Source organism: Heptranchias perlo, unplaced genomic scaffold (genome assembly GCF_035084215.1).
Source record: "Heptranchias perlo isolate sHepPer1 unplaced genomic scaffold, sHepPer1.hap1 HAP1_SCAFFOLD_62, whole genome shotgun sequence".
Taxonomy (NCBI): Eukaryota; Metazoa; Chordata; class Chondrichthyes; order Hexanchiformes; family Hexanchidae; genus Heptranchias; species Heptranchias perlo.
In genome coordinates, this window is record NW_027139644.1 from 3,393,457 (window position 1) to 3,417,345 (window position 23,889).

Sequence of the window (23,889 nt, forward strand, 5' to 3'; positions counted from 1 at the left end):
AGTATTGAGAGATAAAGTTATTGTTTTGAAATAGTGAGAGATAAAGTGATTGTTTTGAAGTTTTGAGAGATACAGTTATTGTTTTGAAATAGTGAGAGATAAAGTGATTGTTTTGAAGTATTGAGAGATAAAGTTATTGTTTTGAAGTATTGAGAGATAAAGTTATTGTTTTGAAATAGTGAGAGATAAAGTTATTGTTTTGAAGTATTGAAAGATAAAGTTATTGTTTTGAAGTAGTGAGAGATCGAGATATTGTTTTGAAATAGTGAGAGATAAAGTTAATGTTTTGAAGTATTGAGAGATAAAGTTATTGTTTTGAAGTACTGAGAGATAAAGTTATTGTTTTGAAGTATTGAAAAATGAAATAAAAGTTTTGACACAGTGAGAGATAAAGTTATTGTTTTGAAGTATTGAGAGATAAAGTTATTGTTTTGAAGTATTGAGAGATAAAGTTATTGTTTTGAAGTATTGAGAGATAAAGTTATTGTTTTGAAGTATTGAGAGATAAAGTTACTGTTTTGAAGTATTGAGAGATAAAGTTATTGTTTTGAAGCATTGAGAGATAAGGTTATTGATTTGAAGCAGTGAGAGATTGAGTTATTGCTTTGGAATAGTGAGAGGTAAAGTGATTGTTTTGAAGTCTTGAGAGATAAAGTTATTGTTTTGAAGTATTGAGAGATAAAGTTATTGTTTTGAAGTAGTGAGAGATAAAGTTATTGTTTTGAAGCATTGAGAGATAAGGTTATTGTTTTGAAGCAGTGAGAGATTGAGTTATTGCTTTGGAATAGTGAGAGATAAAGTGATTGTTTTGAAGTAGTGAGAGATAAATTTATTGTTTCGAAGTCGTGAGAGATAAAGTTATTGTTTAGAAGTAGTGAGAGATAAAGTTATTGTTTCGAAGTATTGAGAGATAAAGTTATTGTTTTGAAATAGTGAGAGATAAAGCTGTGTTTCGAAGTAGTGAGAGATAAAGTTATTGTTTTGATGAATTAAGTGATAAAGTTATTGTATTGAAATAGTGAGAGATAAAGTGATTGTTTTGAAGTATTGAGAGATAAAGTTATTGATTTCAAGTAGTGAGAGATTAAGTTATTGTTTTGAAGTATTGAGAGATAAAGTTATTGTTTTGAATTAGTGAGAGTTAAAGTTATTGTTTTGAAGTATTGAGAGATAAAGTTATTATTTTGAAATAGTGAGAGATAAAGTTAATGTTTTGAAGTATTGAGAGATAAAGTTATTGTTTTAAAGCACTGAGAGATAAATTTATTGTTTTGAAGTATTGAGAGATAAAGTTATTGTTTTGAAGTATTGAGAGATAAAGTTATTGTTTTGAAGTATTGAGAGATAAAGTTATTGTTTTGAAGTATTGAGAGATAAAGTTATTGTTTTGAAGTATTGAGAGATAAAGTTATTGTTTTGAAGTATTGAGAGATAAAGTTATTGTTTTGAAGTAGTGAGAGATAAAGTTATTGTTTGGAAGTAGTGAGAGATAAAGTTATTGTTCTGAAGTATTGAGAGATAAAGATATTGTTTTGAAGGATTGAGAGATAAAGTTATTGTTTTGAAGTATTGAGAGATAAAGTTATTGTTTTGAAATAGTGAGAGATAAAGTGATTGTTTTGAAGTTTTGAGAGATACAGTTATTGTTTTGAAATAGTGAGAGATAAAGTGATTGTTTTGAAGTATTGAGAGATAAAGTTATTGTTTTGAAGTATTGAGAGATAAAGTTATTGTTTTGAAATAGTGAGAGATAAAGTGATTGTTTTGAAGTTTTGAGAGATACAGTTATTGTTTTGAAATAGTGAGAGATAAAGTGATTGTTTTGAAGTATTGAGAGATAAAGTTATTGTTTTGAAGTATTGAGAGATAAAGTTATTGTTTTGAAGTATTGAGAGATAAAGTTATTGTTTTGAAGTATTGAGAGATAAAGTTATTGTTTTGAAGTATTGAGAGATAAAGTGATTGTTTTGAAGTATTGAGAGATAAAGTGATTGTTTTGAAGTAGTGAGAGATAAATTTATTATTTTGCAATAGTAAGAGATAAAGTTAATGTTTTGAAGTATTGAGAGAGAAAGTTATTGTTTTGAAGCACTGAGAGATAAATTTATTGTTTTGAAGTATTGAGAGATAAAGTGATTGTTTTGAAGTATTGAGAGATAAAGTGATTGTTTTGAAGTATTGAGAGATAAAGTGATTGTTTTGAAGTATTGAGAGATAAAGTTATTGTTTTGAAGTATTGAGAGATAAAGTTATTGTTTTGAAGTATTGAGAGATAAAGTTATTGTTTTGAAGTATTGAGAGATAAAGTTATTGTTTTGAAGTAGTGAGAGATAAAGTTATTGTTTGGAAGTAGTGAGAGATAAAGTTATTGTTCTGAAGTATTGAGAGATAAAGATATTGTTTTGAAGGATTGAGAGATAAAGTTATTGTTTTGAAGTATTGAGAGATAAAGTTATTGTTTTGAAATAGTGAGAGATAAAGTGATTGTTTTGAAGTTTTGAGAGATACAGTTATTGTTTTGAAATAGTGAGAGATAAAGTGATTGTTTTGAAGTATTGAGAGATAAAGTTATTGTTTTGAAGTATTGAGAGATAAAGTTATTGTTTTGAAATAGTGAGAGATAAAGTGATTGTTTTGAAGTTTTGAGAGATACAGTTATTGTTTTGAAATAGTGAGAGATAAAGTGATTGTTTTGAAGTATTGAGAGATAAAGTTATTGTTTTGAAGTATTGAGAGATAAAGTTATTGTTTTGAAGTATTGAGAGATAAAGTTATTGTTTTGAAGTATTGAGAGATAAAGTTATTGTTTTGAAGTATTGAGAGATAAAGTGATTGTTTTGAAGTATTGAGAGATAAAGTGATTGTTTTGAAGTAGTGAGAGATAAATTTATTATTTTGCAATAGTAAGAGATAAAGTTAATGTTTTGAAGTATTGAGAGAGAAAGTTATTGTTTTGAAGCACTGAGAGATAAATTTATTGTTTTGAAGTATTGAGAGATAAAGTGATTGTTTTGAAGTATTGAGAGATAAAGTGATTGTTTTGAAGTATTGAGAGATAAAGTGATTGTTTTGAAGTATTGAGAGATAAAGTTATTGTTTTGAAGTATTGAGAGATAAAGTGATTGTTTTGAAGTATTGAGAGATAAATTTATTATTTTGCAATAGTAAGAGATAAATTTAATGTTTTGAAGTATTGAGAGAGAAAGTTATTGTTTTGAAGCACTGAGAGATAAATTTATTGTTTTGAAGTATTGAGAGATAAAGTTATTGTTTTGAAGTATTGAGAGATAAAGTCATTGTTTTGAAGTATTGAGAGCTAAAGTTATTGTTTTGAAGTATTCAGAGATAAAGTTATTGTTTTGAAGTATTGAGAGATAAAGTTATTGTTTTGAAGTATTCAGAGATAAAGTTATTGTTTTGAAGTAGTGAGAGATAAAGTTATTGTTTGGAAGTAGTGAGAGATAAAGTTATTGTTTTGAAGTGTTGAGAGATAAAGTTATTGTTTTGAAGTATTGAGAGATAAAGTTATTATTTTGAAGTATTGAGAGATAAAGTTATTGTTTTGAAATAGTGAGAGATAAAGTGATTGTTTTGAAGTATTGAGAGATACAGTTATTGTTTTGAAGTATTGAGAGATAAAGTTATTGTTTTGAAGGATTGAGAGATAAAGTTATTGTTTTGAAGTATTGAGAGATAAAGTTATTGATTTCAAGTAGTGAGAGATAAAGTTATTGTTTTGAAGTATTGAGAGATAAAGTCATTGTTTTGAAGTATTGAAAAATGAAATAAAAGTTTTGACACAGTGAGAGATAAAGTTATTGTTTTGAAGTACTGAGAGTTAAAGTTATTGTTTTGAAGTAGTGAGAGATAAAGTTATTGTTTTGAAGTTGTGAGAGATAAAGTTATTGTTTTGAAGCATTGAGAGATAAGGTTATTGTTTTGAAGCTGTGAGAGATTGAGTTATTGCTTTGGAATAGTGAGAGATAAAGTGATTGTTTTGAAGTCGTGAGAGATAAAGTGATTGTTTTGAAGTATTGAGAGATAAATTCATTGTTTCGAAGTAGTGAGAGATGAAGTTATTGTTTTGAAATAGTGAGAGATAAAGCTGTGTTTCGAAGTAGTGAGAGATAAAGTTATTGTTTTGAAGTCGTGAGAGATAAAGTTATTGTTTTGAAGTAGTGAGAGATAAAGTTATTGTTTTGAAGCTTTGAGAGATAAGGTTATTGTTTTGAAGCAGTGAGAGATTGAGTTATTGCTTTGGAGTAGTGAGAGATCGAGATATCGTTTTCAAATAGTGAGAGATAAAGTTAATGTTTTGACGTATTGAGAGATAAATTTATTATTTTGAAGTACTGAGAGATAAAGTTATTGTTTTGAAGTATTGAGAGATAAAGTTATTGTTTTGAAGTATTGAGAGACAAACTTATGGTTTTGAAGTATTGAGAGATAAAGTTATTGTTTTGAAGTATGGAGAGATAAAGTTATTGTTTTGAAGTAGTGGGAGATAAAGTTATTGTTTTGAAGCTTTGAGAGATAAGGTTATTGTTTTGAAGCAGTGAGAGATTGAGCTATTGCTTTGGAATAGTGAGAGATAAAGTGATTGTTTTGAAGTAGTGAGATATAAAGTGATTGTTTTGAAGTATTGAGAGATAAAGTTATTGTTTTGAAGCATTGAGAGATAAGGTTATTGTTGTGAAGAAGTGAGAGATTGAGTTATTGCTTTGGAATAGTGAGAGATAAAGTGATTGTTTTGAAGTAGTGAGAGATAAAGTTATTGTTTTGAAGTATTGAGAGATAAAGTTATTGTTTTGAAGTAGTGAGAGACAAAGTTATTGTTTTGAAGCATTGAGAGATAAGGTTATTGTTTTGAAGCAGTGAGAGATTGAGTTATTGCATTGGAATATTGAGAGATAAAGTGATTGATTTGAAGCAGTGAGAGATAAAGTTATTGTTTTGAAGTACTGAGAGTTAAAGTTATTGTTTTGAAGTAGTGAGAGATAGAGTTATTGTTTTGAAGTTGTGAGAGATAAAGTTCTTGATTTGAAGCAGTGAGAGATAAAGTTATTGTTTTGAAGTACTGAGAGTTAAAGTTATTGTTTTGAACTAGTGAGAGATAAAGTTATTGTTTTGAAGTACTGAGAGTTAAAGTAATTGTTTCGAAGTATTGAGAGATAAAGTTATTGTTTTGAAGTATTGAGAGATAAAGTTATTGTTTTGAAGCATTGAGAGATAAAGTTATTGTTTTGAAGTATTGAGAGATAAAGTTATTGTTTTGAAGTGGTGAGAGATAGAGTTATTGTTTTGGAGTCGTGAGAGATCGAGATATTGTTTTGAAATAGTGAGAGATAAAGTTAATGTTTTGACGTATTGAGAGATAAAGTTATTGTTTTGAAGTACTGAGAGATAAAGTTATTGTTTTGAAGTATTGAGAGATAAAGTTATTGTTTTGAAGTATTGAGAGATAAACTTATGGTTTTGAAGTATTGAGAGATAAAGTTATTGTTTTGAAGTAGTGAGAGATAAAGTTATTGTTTTGAAGTAGTGAGAGATAAAGTTATTGTTTCGAAGTGTTGTGAGATGAAGTTATTGTTTTGAAATAGTGAGAGATAAAGTTAATGTTTCGAAGTAGTGGGAGATAAAGTTATTGTTTTGAAGAATTGAGAGATAAAGTTATTGTTTTGAAGTGGTGAGAGATAGAGTTATTGTTTTGGAGTAGTGAGAGATCGAGATATTGTTTTGAAGTAGTGAGAGATAAAGTTCTTGATTTGAAGCAGTGAGAGATAAAGTGATTGATTTGAAGCAGTGAGAGATAAAGTTATTGTTTTGAAGTACTGAGAGTTAAAGTTATTGTTTTGAAGTAGTGAGAGATAGAGTTATTGTTTTGAAGTTGTGAGAGATAAAGTTCTTGATTTGAAGCAGTGAGAGATAAAGTTATTGATTTGAAGTAGTGAGAAATAAAGTTCTTGATTTGAAGCAGTGAGCGATAAAGTTATTGATTTGAAGTATTGAGAGATAAAGTTATTGTTTTGAAGTAGTGAGAGTTAAAGTTATTGTTTTGAAGTATTGAGAGATAAAGTTATTGTTTTGAAGTATTGAGAGATAAAGTTATTGTTTTGAAATAGTGAGAGATAAAGTTATTGTTTTTCAGTATTGAGAGATAAAGTTATTGTTTTGAAGTATTGAGAGATAAAGTTATTGTTTTGAAGTATTGAGAGATAAAGTTATTGTTTTGAAGTATTGAGAGATAAAGTTATTGTTTTGAAGTATTGAGAGATAAAGTTATTGTTTTGAAGTCGTGAGAGATAAAGTTATTGTTTGGAAGTAGTGAGAGATAAAGTTATTGTTTTGAAGTGTTGAGAGATAAAGTTATTGTTTTGAAGCATTGAGACATAAAGTTATTATTTTGAAGTATTGAGAGATAAAGTTATTGTTTTGAAATAGTGAGAGATAAAGTTATTGTTTTGAAGTATTGAGAGATAAAGTTATTGTTTTGAAGTATTGAGAGATAAAGTTATTGTTTTGAAGTATTGAGAGATAAAGTTATTGTTTTGAAGGATTGAGAGATAAAGTTATTGTTTTGAAGTATTGAGAGATAAAGTTATTGTTTTGAAGGATTGAGAGATAAAGTTATTGTTTTGAAGTATTGAGAGATAAAGTGATTGTTTTGAAGTATTGAGAGATAAAGTTATTATTTTAAAGTATTGGGAGATAAATTCATTGTTTCGAAGTCGTGAGAGATAAAGTGATTGTTTTGAAGTCGTGAGAGATAAAGTGATTGTTTTGAAGTATTGAGAGATAAAGTTATTATTTTTAAGTATTGGGAGATAAATTCATTGTTTCGAAGTATTGAGAGATAAAGTTATTGTTTTGAAATAGTGAGAGATAAAGCTGTGTTTCGAAGTAGTGAGAGATAAATTTATTGTTTTGATAAATTGAGTGATAAAGTTATTGTTTTGAAGTACTGAGAGTTAAAGTTATTGTTTTGAAGTAGTGAGAGACACAGTTATTATTTTGAATAATTGAGAGATAAAGCTTTGTTTCGAAGTATTGAGAGATAAATATATTGTTTTGAAGTATTGAGAGATAAAGTTATTGATTTGAAGTATTGAGAAATAAAGTTATTGTTTTGAAGTTGTGTGAAATAAAGTTATTATTTTGAAGTAGTGAGAGATAAAGTTATTGTTTTGAAGTTGTGTGAAATAAAGTTATTGATTCGAAGTATTGAGAGATAAAGTTATTGTTTCGAAGTATTGAGAGATAAAGTTATTGTTTCGAAGTATTGAGAGATAAGTTTATTGTTTTGAAGTATTGAAAAATAAAATAAAAGTTTTGACACAGTGAGAGATAAAGTTATTGTTTTGAAGTACTGATAGATAAAGTTATTGTTTTGAATTATTGATAGTTAAAGTTATTGTTTTGAAGTATTGTGTGATGACGTTATTTTTTTGAAGTATTGCGAGATATAGTTGTTGTTTTGAATTATTGAAAGATTAAGTTATTGTTTTGAAGTAGTGAGAGATAAAGTTATTGTTTTGAAGTAGTGAGAGATAAAGTTATTGTTTTGAAGTATTGAGAGATAAAGTTATTGTTTTGAAGTATTGAGAGATAAAGTTATTGTTTCGAAGTATTGAGAGATAAAGTTATTGTTTTGAAGTATTGAGAGATAAAGTTATTTTTTTGAAGTATTGAGAGATAAAGTTATTGTTTTGAAGTATTGAGAGATAAAGTTATTGTTTTGAAGTATTGAGAGATAAAGTTATTGTTTTGAAGTATTGAGAGATAAAGTTATTGTTTTGAAGTATTGAAAGATAAAGTTATTGTTTTGAAGTCGTGAGCCATAATGTTATTTTTTTGAAGTTGTGTGAGATGAAGTTATTGCTTTGAAGTAGTGAGAGAAAAATTTATTGTTTTGAAGTAGTGAGTGATAAAGTTATTATTTTGAAGTCGTGAGAGAGAAAGTTATTATTTTGAAGTAGTGAGTGATCGTAATTGGTTGTCGAAATGAACGAGAATAATGTTTAAAATTCGGACAAAATCGGAGGTGGGATTAAATGTTGTGTCTGTGAATGTGCAAATAATTCCAAACACATTTGGAAATTCAGAAGCTTAAGACATATGGTTCCGGATCTATGAGACCATATGGTTTAGGTTTACGAGGGACTCAGAACAAAATCTTCCTGTTTGTAACATTTTGATGGGCGATTAATGAATATTCTAACATTGATGTTGTTAGTGGGAATATAGGTGCATTGGAAGAGCATGTGGGACCAGAGTTAGAGATAACTAGAGAAGGATTTGGATCTGACAAAAATAGCCAAATTGGAGAAGCCTCTGGACCAACAACTAATGCGGTTAAATGAGGTCAGGGAGGAGGCTCTGGATAAAAAAAAAACTGTGCTGATGGATTAGAAAGAGCCAAAGTAATGTCTCTTTTCAAGAGAGAGAGAAGATAAACCGGGTAACTGGAGACCAATTAGTCTCCGTCAGTAGTGGGCAAACTCCTCGAATCTGTAATTCCAGGTCGAATTAGTGAACATTTCGAGATACAGGGGATGGTCAGGGGAGGCTGGAACTGATTACCTGTATTCAAGTCGTATTTGACATTTTTTAACATTATTTTTTAGGAATTGACTTTGCAGATCAATGGAATGTAGCACATGCGGTGTATATGGGTTTTCAGAAGGTGTTTGATAATGTGTCTCACAAGAGGCTTCAGCCGCTTGGTATAAGAGGAAATGTCGCCGCCCGGATAGAAAGTCGATAATGTGTTTAGTTTTCTCCATTTTTGTTCACAGATCCGAACACTGCAATCAGTGAGTTCCTGACAAAGTGCGACGATTACCAACTGTTCCAGTTGACGAAATTCTACCGGGACAGACTAGAACAGGCGATTGAAGAGGGGGTGGAGGGCGTTAGTTTCGTATTAACGCATGAGAAACATTTCAGTGGACAGGAGTACCACGTAAGTGCGTTGGATACAGAATGAGTTTGGATTATTTAAACATAACAAAACAGAACTGACAGACTATCACATCTTAGAATCATAGAATGTTACAGAACAGAAACAGGCCAAATAGAGGAGAAATGGATGAAACTACAAATATTCTGAATCTGAAACAATGATACGATGAGATGGAAATATCCAGCGGATCGTTCATTATCTATCCGGAGAAAAGACAGGGTAACATCAACTTGCATTGATGTAGCGCCTTTTACATAGTAAAACGTCCTTTGGCCCTTCACATGAGCGATTATCAAACACATTTTGACACTGAGCCAGATGAAGAGATATTAGGAGAGCTTGGTCAAAGAGGTAGGTTATAAGGAGTGTCTTTAAAGGAAAGGAGAGGTATCGAGGTGGAGAGATTTAGCGAGGGAATTCCAGAGTTCAGGGCCGAGGGAGCTGAAGGCACGGCGGCCAATGGTGGAGCGATTGCCGTCGGAGATGCGCAAAAGGCAAAAATTAGAGGAGTGGAGAGATTTCAGAGGGTTGTAGGGCTGGAGGAGCGAGGGCCAAGGAGGGATTTGAAAACAACGGTGAGCATTTTAAAATCGAGGCTTTGTCGGACCGGGAGCCAATGCAGGTCAGCAAGCACAGAGGGTGATGGGTGATGGGGCTTGGTGCGAGTTAGGATACAGGCAACAGAGTTTTGGGTGAGCTCAAGTTTATGGAGGGTGAAAGATGGGATGCCGGCCAGGGAAGCATTGGAACAGTGGAGTCTGTAGGTGACAAAGGGATGGGTTTGGTCTTTCCAATAATTCATTGGAGGAAATTTCCTCTGGACTGAACTATTCCAATGCTCTCCTGGCCGGCTTCCCATCCTCTGCCTTCGGTAAACTTCAGCTCATCCAAAACGTTGCTGTCTGTACCCTACCCCTCTCAAGGTCCCACTCACCTCTCACTCCAGTGCTCACTCACCTATTGCCTCACAGTTTTCGAATGCCTTCACTTTTCAATTCCCATCCTCCTGTTTAAGCCACACCATGGCCTCGCCCCTCCCTATCTCTGTGACCTCCTCCAGTCATACGACCTTCCTGCGTCCCAAGAGTTCTCTATTGCTCTGGCTCTAGCATCTTGTACATCTCATCATCACCCTAGCAGTAGTGGTCCAGTGTTGGGACGTTTTTCTGCATTAAAGGCATTATATAAATGTACGTTGTTGCTGATGACAGTCCTGACTACATGAGCCCCATTGCTGGATAAGTGCTCCCGGTTCCCGAGGTTTCATACCAATAGCAGATGTGCAGAAACCTGGATGTCAGACATTTAATTACGAACTGAAAAGTGATGGATATTTAGCACGGTTATTATTATTGGTCGGCTCTCCTCAGTGATGAAGCAGGAGTGGTAATTCCTCAGCCAGTTTCCCAGCTGATTCCCTAACTTTAGAATCGTCCCTTCCCTTTAACTTCAGTTCTGATTCGCTACTGTTTAATTTTTAGACAAATCAACAAATTGTGAGAGCAGGAAGTAAGTGTGAGAAACAAGAGTATCATATTGTCAATCAGTAATCTGATGTCATGTTGGACACTGAAGGAGGGAGAAAACTAGTCCCATTAAAATTACTGCAGATTCTCAGTGATCCCTCACTCTCCTGGAACGATATTTCTCGTTTCCATTATAGTTTCATCACTTTTCATTCCCGTTAATGACTGAATCAAAGTGTTAACAGAATATTCTGCCCATGTTCAGAATGGATCAATACCCAGCCCAGTGATTACTTTCTGTGTTCAATATAAACTGGGCGATCCCATCACGGAGCAGCTCCTTTCCTTCTCATTCTCAGTCTGTCTTTCACTCCACTCCTCAATACAAATTGGGAGATCCCATCACGGAGCAGCTTCTTTCCTTCTCATTCTCAGTCTTTGTCTTTCACTCCACTCCTCAATATAAACTGGTAGATCCCATCACGGAGCAGCTCCTTTCCTTCTCATTCTCAGTCTTTGTCTTTCACTCCACTCCTCAATATAAAGTGGGTGATCCCATCGCGGAGCAGCTCCTTTCCTTCTCATTCTCAGTCTTTGTCTTTCACTCCACTCCTCAATATAAACTGGGAGATCCCATCGCGGAGCAGCTCCTTTCCTTCTCATTCTCAGTCTTTGTCTTTCACTCCACTCCTCAATATAAACTGGGAGATCACATCACGGAGCAGCTCCTTTCCTTCTCATTCTCAGTCTTTGTCTTTCACTCCACTCCTCAATATAAACTGGGAGATCCCATCGCGGAGCAGCTCCTTTCCTTCTCATTCTCAGTCTTTGTCTTTCACTCCACTCCTCAATATAAACTGGGAGATACCATCACGGAGCAGCTCCTTTCCTTCTCATTCTCAGTCTTTATCTTTCACTCCACTCCTCAATATAAACTGAGAGATCCCATCACGGAGCAGCTCCTTTCCTTCTCATTCTCAATCTTTGTCATTCACTCCACTCCTCAATATATTAATTATTATTCTTTACAGATAGTCACTGAGCTCGCGGAGAAGGGAAACCGGGCGGACAGTTCCAAACTTCTAATAAATCTGGTGATGGAGAAAGGCTCTCGGGCCCGAAGGGTGATGTGGGAATCCTTTGTGAAAATGCACAGGTTACCAAAGTTGGTCAAAATACTGAAAGAGATTCAGGAACTTGGTACAGTAAAATCTCACACTGAATTCAATTTCAGATTGAAACACTGCAGAATTTACTTTAATATTACACAGATCAGATTTCATGAAAGCTCATTGATTTAAACAGGTCCTGATCCATTTGATTATATGAACATCGGACGAGGTTTATCTGAAATACCCAGTCACCTGAAAGGTAAGTGATGACCTGGAGATTTCAAACCGTTTATTTCACTTCTGAAAATCAGAATGTTTTACTGTAGCCGTTTATTTAGAGATTGTCACAATTTGGGAATCAAGTTCAAAGGGTGGAGGAAACAGAATAAATTTAGATTTTGATTTGTTAATAATCTTTAAATCGTTTGCGCGATCCGTTACCATTCGTGGTTCTCAATTATTTCTAAATTTGCAGATGTTTTATTACTCCAGCTGATCCAGGCGCTAAAAGTTGTGAAAAAACGTTCATACCTGGGAGGATCCTGATACACTGTGAATCCCCATATTCACCTGGCAGGATCCTGATACACTGTGAATCCCATTCAGACCTGGCAGGATCCTGATACACTGTGAATCCCAAACACACCTGACAGGATCCTGATACACTGTGAATCCCCATACACACCTGGCAGGATCCTGATACACTGTGAATCCCCATACACACCTGGCAGGATCCTGATACACTGTGAATCCCCATACACACCTGACAGGATCCTGATACACTGTGAATCCCCATACACACCTGGCAGGATCCTGATACACTGTGAATCCCCATACACACCTGGCAGGATCCTGATACACTGTGAATCCCCATACACACCTGGCAGGATCCTGATACACTGTGAATCCCCATACACACCTGACAGGATCCCGATAAACTGTGAGTCCCCATACACACCTGTCAGGATCCCGACACTTCGAGCCTTCAAACACACCTCCTACGTGCTGCCCAGATTTTCTGCGCTCACAAGTAAAGAGCAGTCCAATGGCGAATTGTGAGGGAAAGACAATGCTCAGGGTTATTGGAAAGTTTTGGGCTGGCTTCCTAATGGCAGTGAAAGAGAGAACGTATTCGACTCAAAGAATAGTCCTTTATCTCAGGGTCTTTTTAGACCCAATGGAATGACTGATGGAAGCAGATTTGTAATTTCCCAAACCTGCATTATAGGAAATTCAGAACAAAATGAAACGGAGTATAATTATTGGGAGAACAGTTGAAATGAACTGTGAATGTTTTCTGCTCTAACATTACACCGAGTGATGTGGGCAGTAATTCAAATTCTAATTCCAATCGGTGATATGAAAGGACTGTTCGGAAAACACGTTCAATGTAGGTGAAAAACTGCTGAAAAATTGTTCACAATTTCTGAAACACAATCTAGCAGGAGAATGATTCGAGACAGGAAAAGGCCATTTGGCCCAAATAAGTCTGTCCCTGTTAGAGAGATGACCCCACTACCCCTCCTGTCAGTGTATCCACAAAAACACGTCCGATTGTCTCTTCACCCCACTTACTCTGCCCCTTTAGTGTCCTTCCCTGGTAACTGGTCCACGCTCTCTTATCCTTTGGGTGAGAAAATTACCCTGATTTCCCTTCGTATTTCTGGCTTTCAATTTTCCCCGTTATTAATTATTTTGATGATTGTGAGCCTGTTTCCTGCACGAATGTTCTGAATTCCATTAAAACATTTCAATACCGAAGTCTCTTGCCCAAACAAAATACATCAAACCCTTCCCTCGACCAATACTCCAATACCTTAAATCATCTTTCTTATTCCTCTCTGTACCTTAAGAATGTCAATAATCTTTACCTGTGATCAGGTGACTATAAAAGTACAAGTAATACCCCAGATAAAATATCCGAGTCCCGTTTCTATAAGCTTCCTCACAGCCGAGGTTGAACAGTGGAACTTCTGTTCATTCACAGTCTGTCCCTCTCCCAGTGTCCACAATATCCCAGATAACCTGCCCGAGGTCTGATACAATGACAGTGGAACTTCTGTCCATTCACAGTCTGTCCCTCTCCCAGTGCCCACAATATCCCAGATAACCTGCCCGAGGTCTGATACAATAACAGTGGAACTTCTGTTCATTCCCAGTCTGTCCCTCTCCCAGTGCCCACAATATCCCAGATAACCTGCCCGAGGTCTGATACAATAACAGTGGGGCTTCTGTTAAGAGGTGGAGAGGTTAAGGGAGGGAATTTCAGAATTTAGTGCCTATGCAGTTGAAGGCAAGGCCGCCAATCGAGTGATGGAATTCGGGTGATGCACAACAATTGGAGAAGCGTAGTGCTGGCGGAGGTTACAGAGACAGGGAAGGGCGAGGACCACGGAGGGATGTAGAAATAAGAATGAAAATTTAAAAATCGAGGCTTTTCCACACCGGGAGTCAATGTAAGTCAGTGAGCACAGGGGTGATGGGTGAACGGGACTTGGCGTGAGTTCAGACACGGGCAGCAGAGTTTCGGATGAGCTCAAGTTTACAGAAGGTAGGAGGCTGGCCAGGGGAGCATTTGAATAGGCGAGTCTGGATGTAATAAAGGCATTGATGGGGGTTTCAGCAGCAAATGGGCTGAGGGAGTAGAGGAGACGGGTAATATCACGGAGGTGGAAGAAGGTGGCCTATGTGATGGAGAGGGTAAGGGGTCGGAATCTTATCACGGTCAATTAGAACACCGAGTGGAATTTCTGTCCATTCACAGTCTGTCCCTCTTCCACTGATACCCAATACCCGATTTCACATTTCCGCTGAAGGTCAGCACCACTGACAATTTCATAGACTGATCCACGAGAACTTCTGTCGCATAACCATGATCATGTGTGGATTTGAAATGAGATGTCCATGGTACAGGGCAGGGCTGATAGTATTAAACATCAGAGGGAAAATATCACCTTCATAGAAATCTCCATGTTCATTAAGTATAAGAATCAAGTGAGGATTTGAAACTTTTCTCCGCCATTATTCACTTTCAAGAGATGTTCTCAGTAACTGAGTTTAATTTCCTGCTCGCACCTCTATTGAAGCTGTGAATTCAATCTCGGAACATTTTACTGAATAGTAAAGCGAGATTGACAATTTGTTTTTATGTCAATACAACTAACATTGAGAACCACATTTTGTCTGTTCTAATTGAAGATGTTCAACAGAAACACAAGGAAACACTCCGGGTCCAAACTGAAACACTGAGAGTGAACACGATCCTAATAAAGGAGAAGGTTAAGATTTTCCAGCTGGTCACTCTATACACTGAACTAACGATCATTTCTACTGTTCGAGATCGGACACTTGTAGAACATGAACTGCTGGCAAGAGGCCGAGACCATGAGGAGTGGAGAGAGAAACATCTCCGGAGAGAACTGGAAAAAATCCGAACTGATCAATTGTTCCAGAGCAGTTTTTCCCAGAGAAAATCTAAATCTGGGAGTTCAGCAGCAGTGAGCGGAGTCGCGGGGATTGGAAAAACAACAATGGTACAAAAGATTGTTTATGACTGGGCCACTGGGAAAATATACCCACACTTTCAATTTGTTTTCAGTTTTAAATTCCGTGAGTTAAACGCTGTTAACTGCAGCATAAACCTGTGGAATCTGATACTTATTTTCTATCCTTATTTGAGGAATATTCTGGGAGAACTCTGGAAGAACCCAGAGAGATTACTGTTTATATTCGATGGTTTAGATGAATTCAAGGACAGTATCGATTTTACTGAGAATCGGAGAAATACAGAACCTCAGTACATGTGCACAGATCCCGAATGGCGGTGTAAAGTGTCTGACATTGTGTACAGTTTAATACAGCACAAGCTGCTCCCAGGATGTTCAGTGCTAGTGACCAGCCGCCCCACTGCATTACATTTATTGGAAAAGGCTGAGATCAGTGTCTGGGCTGAAATCCTAGGATTTGTTGGTGACGAACGGAAGGAATATTTCAACAAGTTTTTTGAAGATCAGGTGGTGGCAGCAGCTGTTTTCAAACATGTGGACGAGAACGAGCTCCTGTACACCATGTGTTACAACCCTTCCTACTGCTGGATCCTCGGTCTGTCACTGGGTCCCTTCTTCACACAAAGAGACAGGAAACAAAAGCGAGTTCCCAAGACCATCACCCAACTATATTCCTACTATATTTACAACATTCTGAAAAACCATGGCCGAGAGATTGAATCCCCCCGTGATGTGTTACTGAAGATCGGTGAGATGGCCTTCACAGGAGTCTCCGAGAAGAAGATTGTGTTTAGAAATGGAGATTTGATCAAGTACAATCTGCAACCTTCCCAGTTCCTGTCTGGGTTCATGATGGAACTTTTGGAGAGAGATGATTCTGCCCAGGGTCTGGTTTACACATTCCCGCACCTCACCATCCAAGAGTTTGTAGCCGCACTCGCACAATTCCTGACTCCAGATCCAGGGGACATCAGGAAACTCCTCAGTGAAGCCCACAGCAAGGAAGATGGGCGATTTGAGATATTTCTCCGTTTTGTTGTTGGTCTCTCCTCCTCACAGTCAGCTCGGCCCCTGGAGGAGTTTCTGGGTCCATTTCTTCATCGCACAATCTGCGGAGTGATTGACTGGGTGAAGGAGAAGGTTGAAGGACAGATTGGAAAAACAGAGAGTCAAACTGGTAAAAGGAACCTCCTGAACACATTCCACTACCTGTTTGAGTCTCAGAATCAAACACTGGCTCGGGTCACATTGGGATCTCTGGAAACACTTACATTTGGACACTTGAACTCAGGGGAAGCATTGCGACTGACCCCGATTGACTGTGCGGTGCTGTCTCATGTCATTGGACTCTGTGATGCAATAAAACACCTAGATCTGTGGAACTGCTCCATTCAGTGTGAAGGACTCCAGCGGCTGGGACCCGCACTGCACAAATGCCAGGTGTTGAGGTAACTGTTTATTTGTCTCTAACTGTTTCGTCAATTGTGGAACAGTCACGGATTGTGTTGTTGCTCTGTAATGAAGGGAAACAAACAGTTCAATTAAACCAGAGAGAAGCAGATTCAACACAAATATGACAATGATGAGAGGATTGGTAAGTAATTCCCCAACACCAATGCAAATCAAAATAATTTAAAATGTACCAATAATTTACCATATCATGATATGTAATAAAATGGCTTCTGCAGAGGGGCCAAAAATGTGTTCGATTGAGAAAATGAGGTAAATGGACGTTTTCGGCTGATAATTGTTTCATTTTTTTCCCAATTCTGTTCTTTAAAAAACGAAACCTGCTGTTTTAAAGGCTCCAAAACTCCCCCGTTGCCCAATTGTATCACAGAGACTTTTTCTTACAATCTGCATCACCAGCTGGATTTCGCACACAGTAGACGGGTTCCGGTAAAACCGCCTGTAATGGACAAGGGATTTCCCGGTAATCCGTGTGCGAGGACCAAATATGACGGGGCTGGTCACTGACCTCCAGGAGGGTAATTCTGATCATTAGGGAATGAGACCGGACTGAGGGACATTTAAAGGTTTCACACAGACAGCACTTTATTTAATAAATACCGAGAGGGGTGAGATTGGTCTTCACTCGTAGCGTGAAACCAGTGATAGTGAATTGTTCGCGGGGATAAAATCGTAAATGGGTGGAACGTCGAGCAGAACAGACGATATCCCTTTAGTCACTTGTGATACACTCTGTTCAATATTCAGTCTCGTTCACTCCAATAGAACCGATTACCAGACGTGTGCTTTAAAAGGCCATCAATGCGATTCCGCTTATTTTGCGTCATCGCCAATGTCCAATTTCACTCCCAGCCAGTTTACATCTGCAGCAGATTTACTGATTCGGACAACGAGCTTCCTTTTGGGGTATGGGTGTTTATTGATACTCCAACATGGCACAAATCAGTAGCTAATTGTACGTTACAGAATGGGACAGATGATTAAGGTGCTTCTATCATCGGTCATGTGTTGATCAGATCCAGGGTCCCTGGGTGTTCCTGGTGAGCGGTCCGGTAGCTCCAAGCTGTCCTTCTACCTATAGCTCTACTGACCTTTATCTTTCTTCGTTGCCGAGGGTGTCACGAGGGCCCTTTTTGCGAGGTAGCTCTCTGCCTTTAGGTTAACCAGGTTAAGAGTCGTCCTTGCAGAGTTCTCTGTTCTGGTAACATCTGTTATCTTGCATCCTCGTTACGAGACTATGGCTGATTTCGTGCTGGACTGCAAATTGTAGGAGCTGGAACAATAGGTAACGTTAGCCAACTCTTAGCCTGATGTATTTAGCCATTGGGCTGGAAATTCGTTTTAAAGTAACTGTGAGCCTAACAGCGCTCACCGTTATTCGTGGTGAAATCGAAGAGCAAGTTGCAGCGACCCCTCATGCGCAATTAAAGGCGGAAATCCAGAATTTACTCTTCCTGGTTCGCCGGGAATGTGACCTTCACATTAAAGGGATATTGCCGGCTGTAATCAATAGATCAGCGGCAAATTGCTCTTCTGCCCAGCAGGAAACTAACAAATATCGCCATACAACAGATACGCTCGGTTTTTAAAGGACAAAATCATTTTTAACAGCGTGGTAAGTCTTAATGACTGCCAAATAATATCTCTGGCACTAAATATTAACTTTTCAAAACGTGGAGTCCCGTTACTCCTGAATTTACTAGTTTTGGACATTTAAAAAAATGTAATGAATTTTTGTTGTTACTTTTTCCTTCTGTCTCCTTTCTCTCAGTCTTTTAATCTTATCCTCTCTTTATTTCGCTCTCTCCTTCATTTTATAAAACCTTATCGGGGACTTCCTGGTTTTTAGTTTGCGCTCTTTGGGAATGAACTGCACTTCAAGGATCTCACAGCCTGGCTTGCTTCAAACTGATTGGTTGATGGGCCGTAGAGATCTTTTACCCGCTCACACAGCCCGGAAAAGAACACTGATGTTATTTGATCTCGCAGTTCAAGGAAATTGCTGCCAAAAATGAAAGATGTCCTGACGTCAAAATCGTACGGACGTCTGGGGAACCCGTAATTCCGGGTTCCCCATCAGGAATTCTCCTCCGCGCCACCATCCCCCCCGCCCCCCCCCCCCCCCCCCCCCGCCTACGCACCTCCTTCCTCGGCTCCTAATTAAAATTTACCCCAATTTGTTTCTCACTTTATTTCTTTGTGTTTAGACTGGGGTACAATAACCTGGGAGACTCAGGAATGAAACCACTGTCTGCGGCTCTGAGGAACCCATACTGTAAAATACAGAAAATGCGGTAAGTATCAGACTGTGTGAGATTGTCTTTAGAATAATGGGATGTCTAACACTGTATATTATTATTAGTGCCAGTAATAGTGTTACCAATAAACACTGTACATCAGTATCAGCAAGAGTCATATTAATAATCACTGTACATTATCAGTATTAGTAATAGTGTTACCAATAAACACTGTACATTGCTACTACTATCAGCTATCAGAAATAGTGTTATTAATAAACAATGCACACAATTCTTAGTGTCAGTAATAGTGTTATTAATAAACGCTGTACATTTTCAATATCAGCAGTAGTGTTATTTAACAAATTCTACATTATTATCAGTAATACTGATATTATTAAACATTGCAGAATATTATCAGTAATTGTGTTATTATTAAACACTGAACATCATTTTTAGTGTCAATAAGTGTTATTAATAAACACTGCATTATTGGCATCAGTAATAGTGTTATTGATAAACACTGTACCTTATTAGTATCAGTAATGATGTTATTAATGAACACTGTACATTACTATCACTGTCATTAATAGTGTTACTAATAAACACTGTACATAATTATTAGTGTCAGTAATAGATATTAAAAACACTGCATTATTATCAGCTTCAGTAATAGTGTTATTATTAAACAGTGCACATCATCATTAGTGTCAGTAACGTTGTTATTAATAAACACAGTGTATTATTATCACTAATAGTGTTATCAAATAATCTGTACATTATTATTAGAATCAATAATAGAGTTATTAATAAACACTGCATATTATCATCGGTAATATTGTTGTCAATGAATATTGTACATTATTATTACTGTCCGTAATAGTATTATTAATACATACTGTACATTATCAGTAGCAGTAATAGAGTAATTAGTAAACAATGTACATTATTATTAGTATCAGTAATAGTGCTATTAATAAACACTGTACATGATTAGTATTAGTAATAGTGTTATTAAAAACACTGTACATTATTATTTGTAACAGTAATAGTGTTATTAAAAACATTGTACACTCTTGTTAGTTTCAGTAATAATGTTATCAATAATCACTGGGGATTTGCCTGATTCCTGTTATTTCTCTCTCTCTGATCCTCAGGCTGAATAATGTCGGTCTCACAGATTCTTGTACCGAGGATCTCGTCTCCGCTCTCAGTACAAACCGGTCACTGACGGTTCTGAACCTGAGTAATAATAAATTGCGAGATTCCGGAGTGAAACGACTGTCTGCGGCTCTGAGGAACCCAAACTGTAAAATACAGGAACTGTGGTAAGTATCAGACTCTGTGAGATTGGGTTTATAATAACCGGATATGTAACACTTTTCTTTATTATTAGTGTCAGTAATAGTGTTATTAATAAGCACTATACATTATTATCAGTATCTGTTCTAGTTTTATTAATAAACACTGTACATTATTACCAGTGTCAGTAATAGTGTTATTAATAAACACTGTACATTACTACCAGTATCAGTAATAGTGTTATTTATAAACACTTCACATTATTATCAATATCAGCAATAGTGTTATTAAAAAAAATTCTATATTATCAGTAATACTGATATTATTAAACACTGCAGAATATTATCAGCAATAGTGTTATTATTAAACACTGTACATCATTATTAGTGTCAGTAAGTGTTATTAATAAACACTGTATTATCGGCATCAGTAATAGTGTTATTGATAAACACTGTACATTATCAGTATCAGTGATCGTGTTACTAATAAACACTGTACATTATTAGTATCACAAATAGTGTTATTAATGAACACTGTACATTACTACCAGTGTCATTAATAGTGTTACTAATATATACTGTACATAATTATTAGTGTCAGTAATAGTTATTAAAATATTGTACATTATTATCAGCTTCAGTAATAGTGTTATTAATCAAATCAGTATATTATTAGAATCAGTAATATTGTTATGAATAAACACTGTACATTATTATCAGTATCTGTTATAGTTTTATTAATAAACACTGTACAGTACCAGTGTCAGTAACAATGTTATTGATAAATATTGTACACAATTATTAGTGTCAGTAATAGTGTTATTAATGAACATTGCACAAAATTATTAGTGTCAGTAACAGTGTTCTTAATAAACGCTGTACATGATTATCAATATCAGCAATAGTGTGATTTTTAAAAATCTACATTATTATCAGTAATACTGATATTATTAAACACTGCAGAATATTATCAGTATCATTATTATTAGTATCAGTAATAATGTTATTAATATACACTGTACATTATTAGTATCAGTAAAAGTGTTATTAATAATGTACAATGTTTATTAATATCAGTAATAGTGTTATAAATAAACACTACTTTATTATTAGTATCAGTAATAGTGTTATTAGTAAACATTTGGGATTTACCCCGATTCCTGTTATTTCTCTCTCTCTAATCCCGAGGCTGGATTTTAACGGTCTCACAGCTTCTTGCATCGAGGATCTCGTCTCCGCTCTCTGTACAAACCGGTCATTGACGGATCTGAACCTGGGTAATAATAAACTGGGAGATTCAGGAGTGAAACTACTGTTTGCGGCTCTGAGGAACCCGGACTGTAAAATACAGGAACTGCGGTAAGTACCAGACTGTGAGATTGTGTTTATAATAACTGGATATCATCTGAGTTCTCTGCCCTCCTGTCTGACTCCATATAAACCCTCCTACCCCTATTCACGGCCAACCCCTCTACCTTCCCATTATGCGTGGCTTCTCTATTCCCATCGCCTCAATCGCAATTAAGGTCATTGTATCATAGGAGGTACAGGAGGAGCATTCGGCGCATCGTGCCTGTGCCCGTGCCTCTTTGAAAGCGCTCTCCAATTAGACCCATTCCACTGCTCTTTCCCATAGCCCTGTGATTGTTTCCATTCAAGTATTTGTCCAATTCCCTTTTGAAAGTCACTATTGAATCTACTTCCACCACCCTTTCAGACAGTGCATTCCGGATCATCACTACTCGCTGCTTAAAAAAAAGGTTCCTCATGTACCCTCTGGCTCTTTTGCTGATCACTCTAAACCTGTGACCTTTGGTTACCGATCCTTCTCCCACTGGAAAGGGTTTATCCTTATTTTCTGTGTCACACCCGTTCATGATTTTGAACACCTGTAGCAAATCTCCCCTTAACCTTCTCTGTTCGAAGGAAAACAACCCCAGCTTCTCCAATCTCTCCACATGACTGAAGTCCCTCATCTCTGGTACCACCCTATTAAATCTCTTCTGCACCCTATCTAAGGCCTTCAAATCCTTCCTAAAGTGTGGTGCCAAGAATTGAACAAAATACTCCAGCTGAGGCCTACCAGTATTTTATAAAGGTTTATCCATCTTTGATCACCTCGTTGTTTGCCTCATCACTCACATCCCCTCCCCTCTCCCAAACCACACTTCCTGCTGCGTCCACCATTGCATGATCTCGTCCCTCCCTATCTCTGTAACCTCCTCCAAGTGTAGAATTCTCAGAGATCTCTGCATTCCTCCAATTCTTGCCTCTTGTGCATCCCCAATTACCTCACCTACACCATCAGCGGCCGTGCGTTCAGTAGTCCAGGTCCTAAGCTCTGGATTCCCTGCCGAACCCTCGCTACCTCTCTCTCCTCCTTAAAGATGCTTCTTAAAACTTACCGCTTCTCATAATATCGTCTTAAGTGGCTCTGTGACAACTTTTGCCTGATAACTCTCCTGTGACGCACCTGGGGATGTTTCACTACTTTAAACGCGTTGCATAATTACAAGCTGCGTCGTTCCTGAATGTTTCACCCTGTGCATTATTAGTAGTGTCAGTAGTAGTGTTATTGATAAACACTGCGCATTATTATTAGTGTTATTAATCAACACTACATGATTATCAGTATTAGTAAGAGTGTTATTAATAAACACTGTAAATTATTGTTAGTAACAGTAGTCGTGTTATTAATAAACACTGTTCATTAATAGCATCGGTAATAGTGTTATGAATAAACACGGTATATTATTAGTGTCAGTAATTATCACTATACATTATTTGTGTCATTAATAGTGTTATTATAAACTCTGTACATAATATTTAGTGTCAGTAGTAGTGTTATTAATAAACAAGACATTATCAGTATTAGTAATGTTATTAATAAACACTGTACATTATTATTAGTATCAGTAATAGTGTTATTAATAAACACTACATTATCAGTAATGTTATTAATAAACACTGTAGATTATTATTAGTATCAGTAATAGTGCTATTAATTAACACTGTAGATTATCAGTATCAGCAACAGAGTTTTTAATAAACATTGTATATTATTAGTGTCGGTAATAATGTTATTAATAGACTGATTCCTGCTACTTCTTTCTCTCTGATCCCCAGTCTGGATCGTGCCGATCTCACAGATTCTTGTACCGAGGATCTCGTTTCGACTCTCAGTACAAACCGGTCACTGACGGGTTTGAATCTGGGTAATAATAAACTGGGAGATTCAGGAGTGAAACTACTGTCTGCGGCTCTGAGGAACCCGGACTGTAAAATACAGAAACTGCGGTAAGTGCCAGACTGTGTCAGATTCTCTTTATAATAAATGGATCTCATCTGAGTTCTCTGCCTTCCTGTCTGATGTAACCTCTCCCTTCATATAAAGTTTTCTACCCCTATTCATAGCCACCCCCTTGACCTTCCCATCTCACGTGGCCTCTCTATTCCCATCGCCTCAATCACAGAGAAGGCCATAGTGTCATAGTAGGTACAGCAGGGGAGGAGTCCATTCGGCCCATCGTGCCTGTGCCAGCTCTTTGAAAGAGCTATGCAATTCGACCCATTCTCTCGCTCTTTCCCCGTAGCCCTGTAATTGTTTCCCTTCAAGTATTTGTCCAATTCCCTTTTAAATTTACTATTCAATCTGCTTCCACCTCTCTTTCAGACAGTGCATTGCATATTATTACAACTCGCTACATAAAATATCTTTCCTCATGTCGCTTCTGGCTCTTTTGCCGATCCCATTAAATCTGTGTCCTCTGCTTACCGACCCTTCGACCACTGGATAAAGTCTCTCCTTATTTACTCTGTCAAACCCGTTCATGAT

General features: G+C 36.4%; 1 protein-coding gene across 1 annotated transcript in view; it reads left to right on the top strand.

The window, feature by feature from the left end:
- LOC137317438 (NACHT, LRR and PYD domains-containing protein 3-like) overlaps positions 1 to 23,355 on the top strand; it is a 38,129-nt gene extending 14,774 nt beyond the window's left edge. The window contains exons 3-10 of the mRNA XM_067980785.1: positions 8,796 to 8,962; positions 11,460 to 11,628; positions 11,734 to 11,799; positions 14,739 to 16,494; positions 18,724 to 18,810; positions 19,911 to 20,081; positions 21,243 to 21,413; positions 23,181 to 23,355. Coding sequence (XP_067836886.1) covers positions 8,796 to 8,962; positions 11,460 to 11,628; positions 11,734 to 11,799; positions 14,739 to 16,494; positions 18,724 to 18,810; positions 19,911 to 20,081; positions 21,243 to 21,413; positions 23,181 to 23,355 — 2,762 coding nt within the window. The remainder of the gene's footprint in view (positions 1 to 8,795; positions 8,963 to 11,459; positions 11,629 to 11,733; positions 11,800 to 14,738; positions 16,495 to 18,723; positions 18,811 to 19,910; positions 20,082 to 21,242; positions 21,414 to 23,180) is intronic.
- The last annotated feature ends 534 nt before the right edge of the window (positions 23,356 to 23,889 follow it).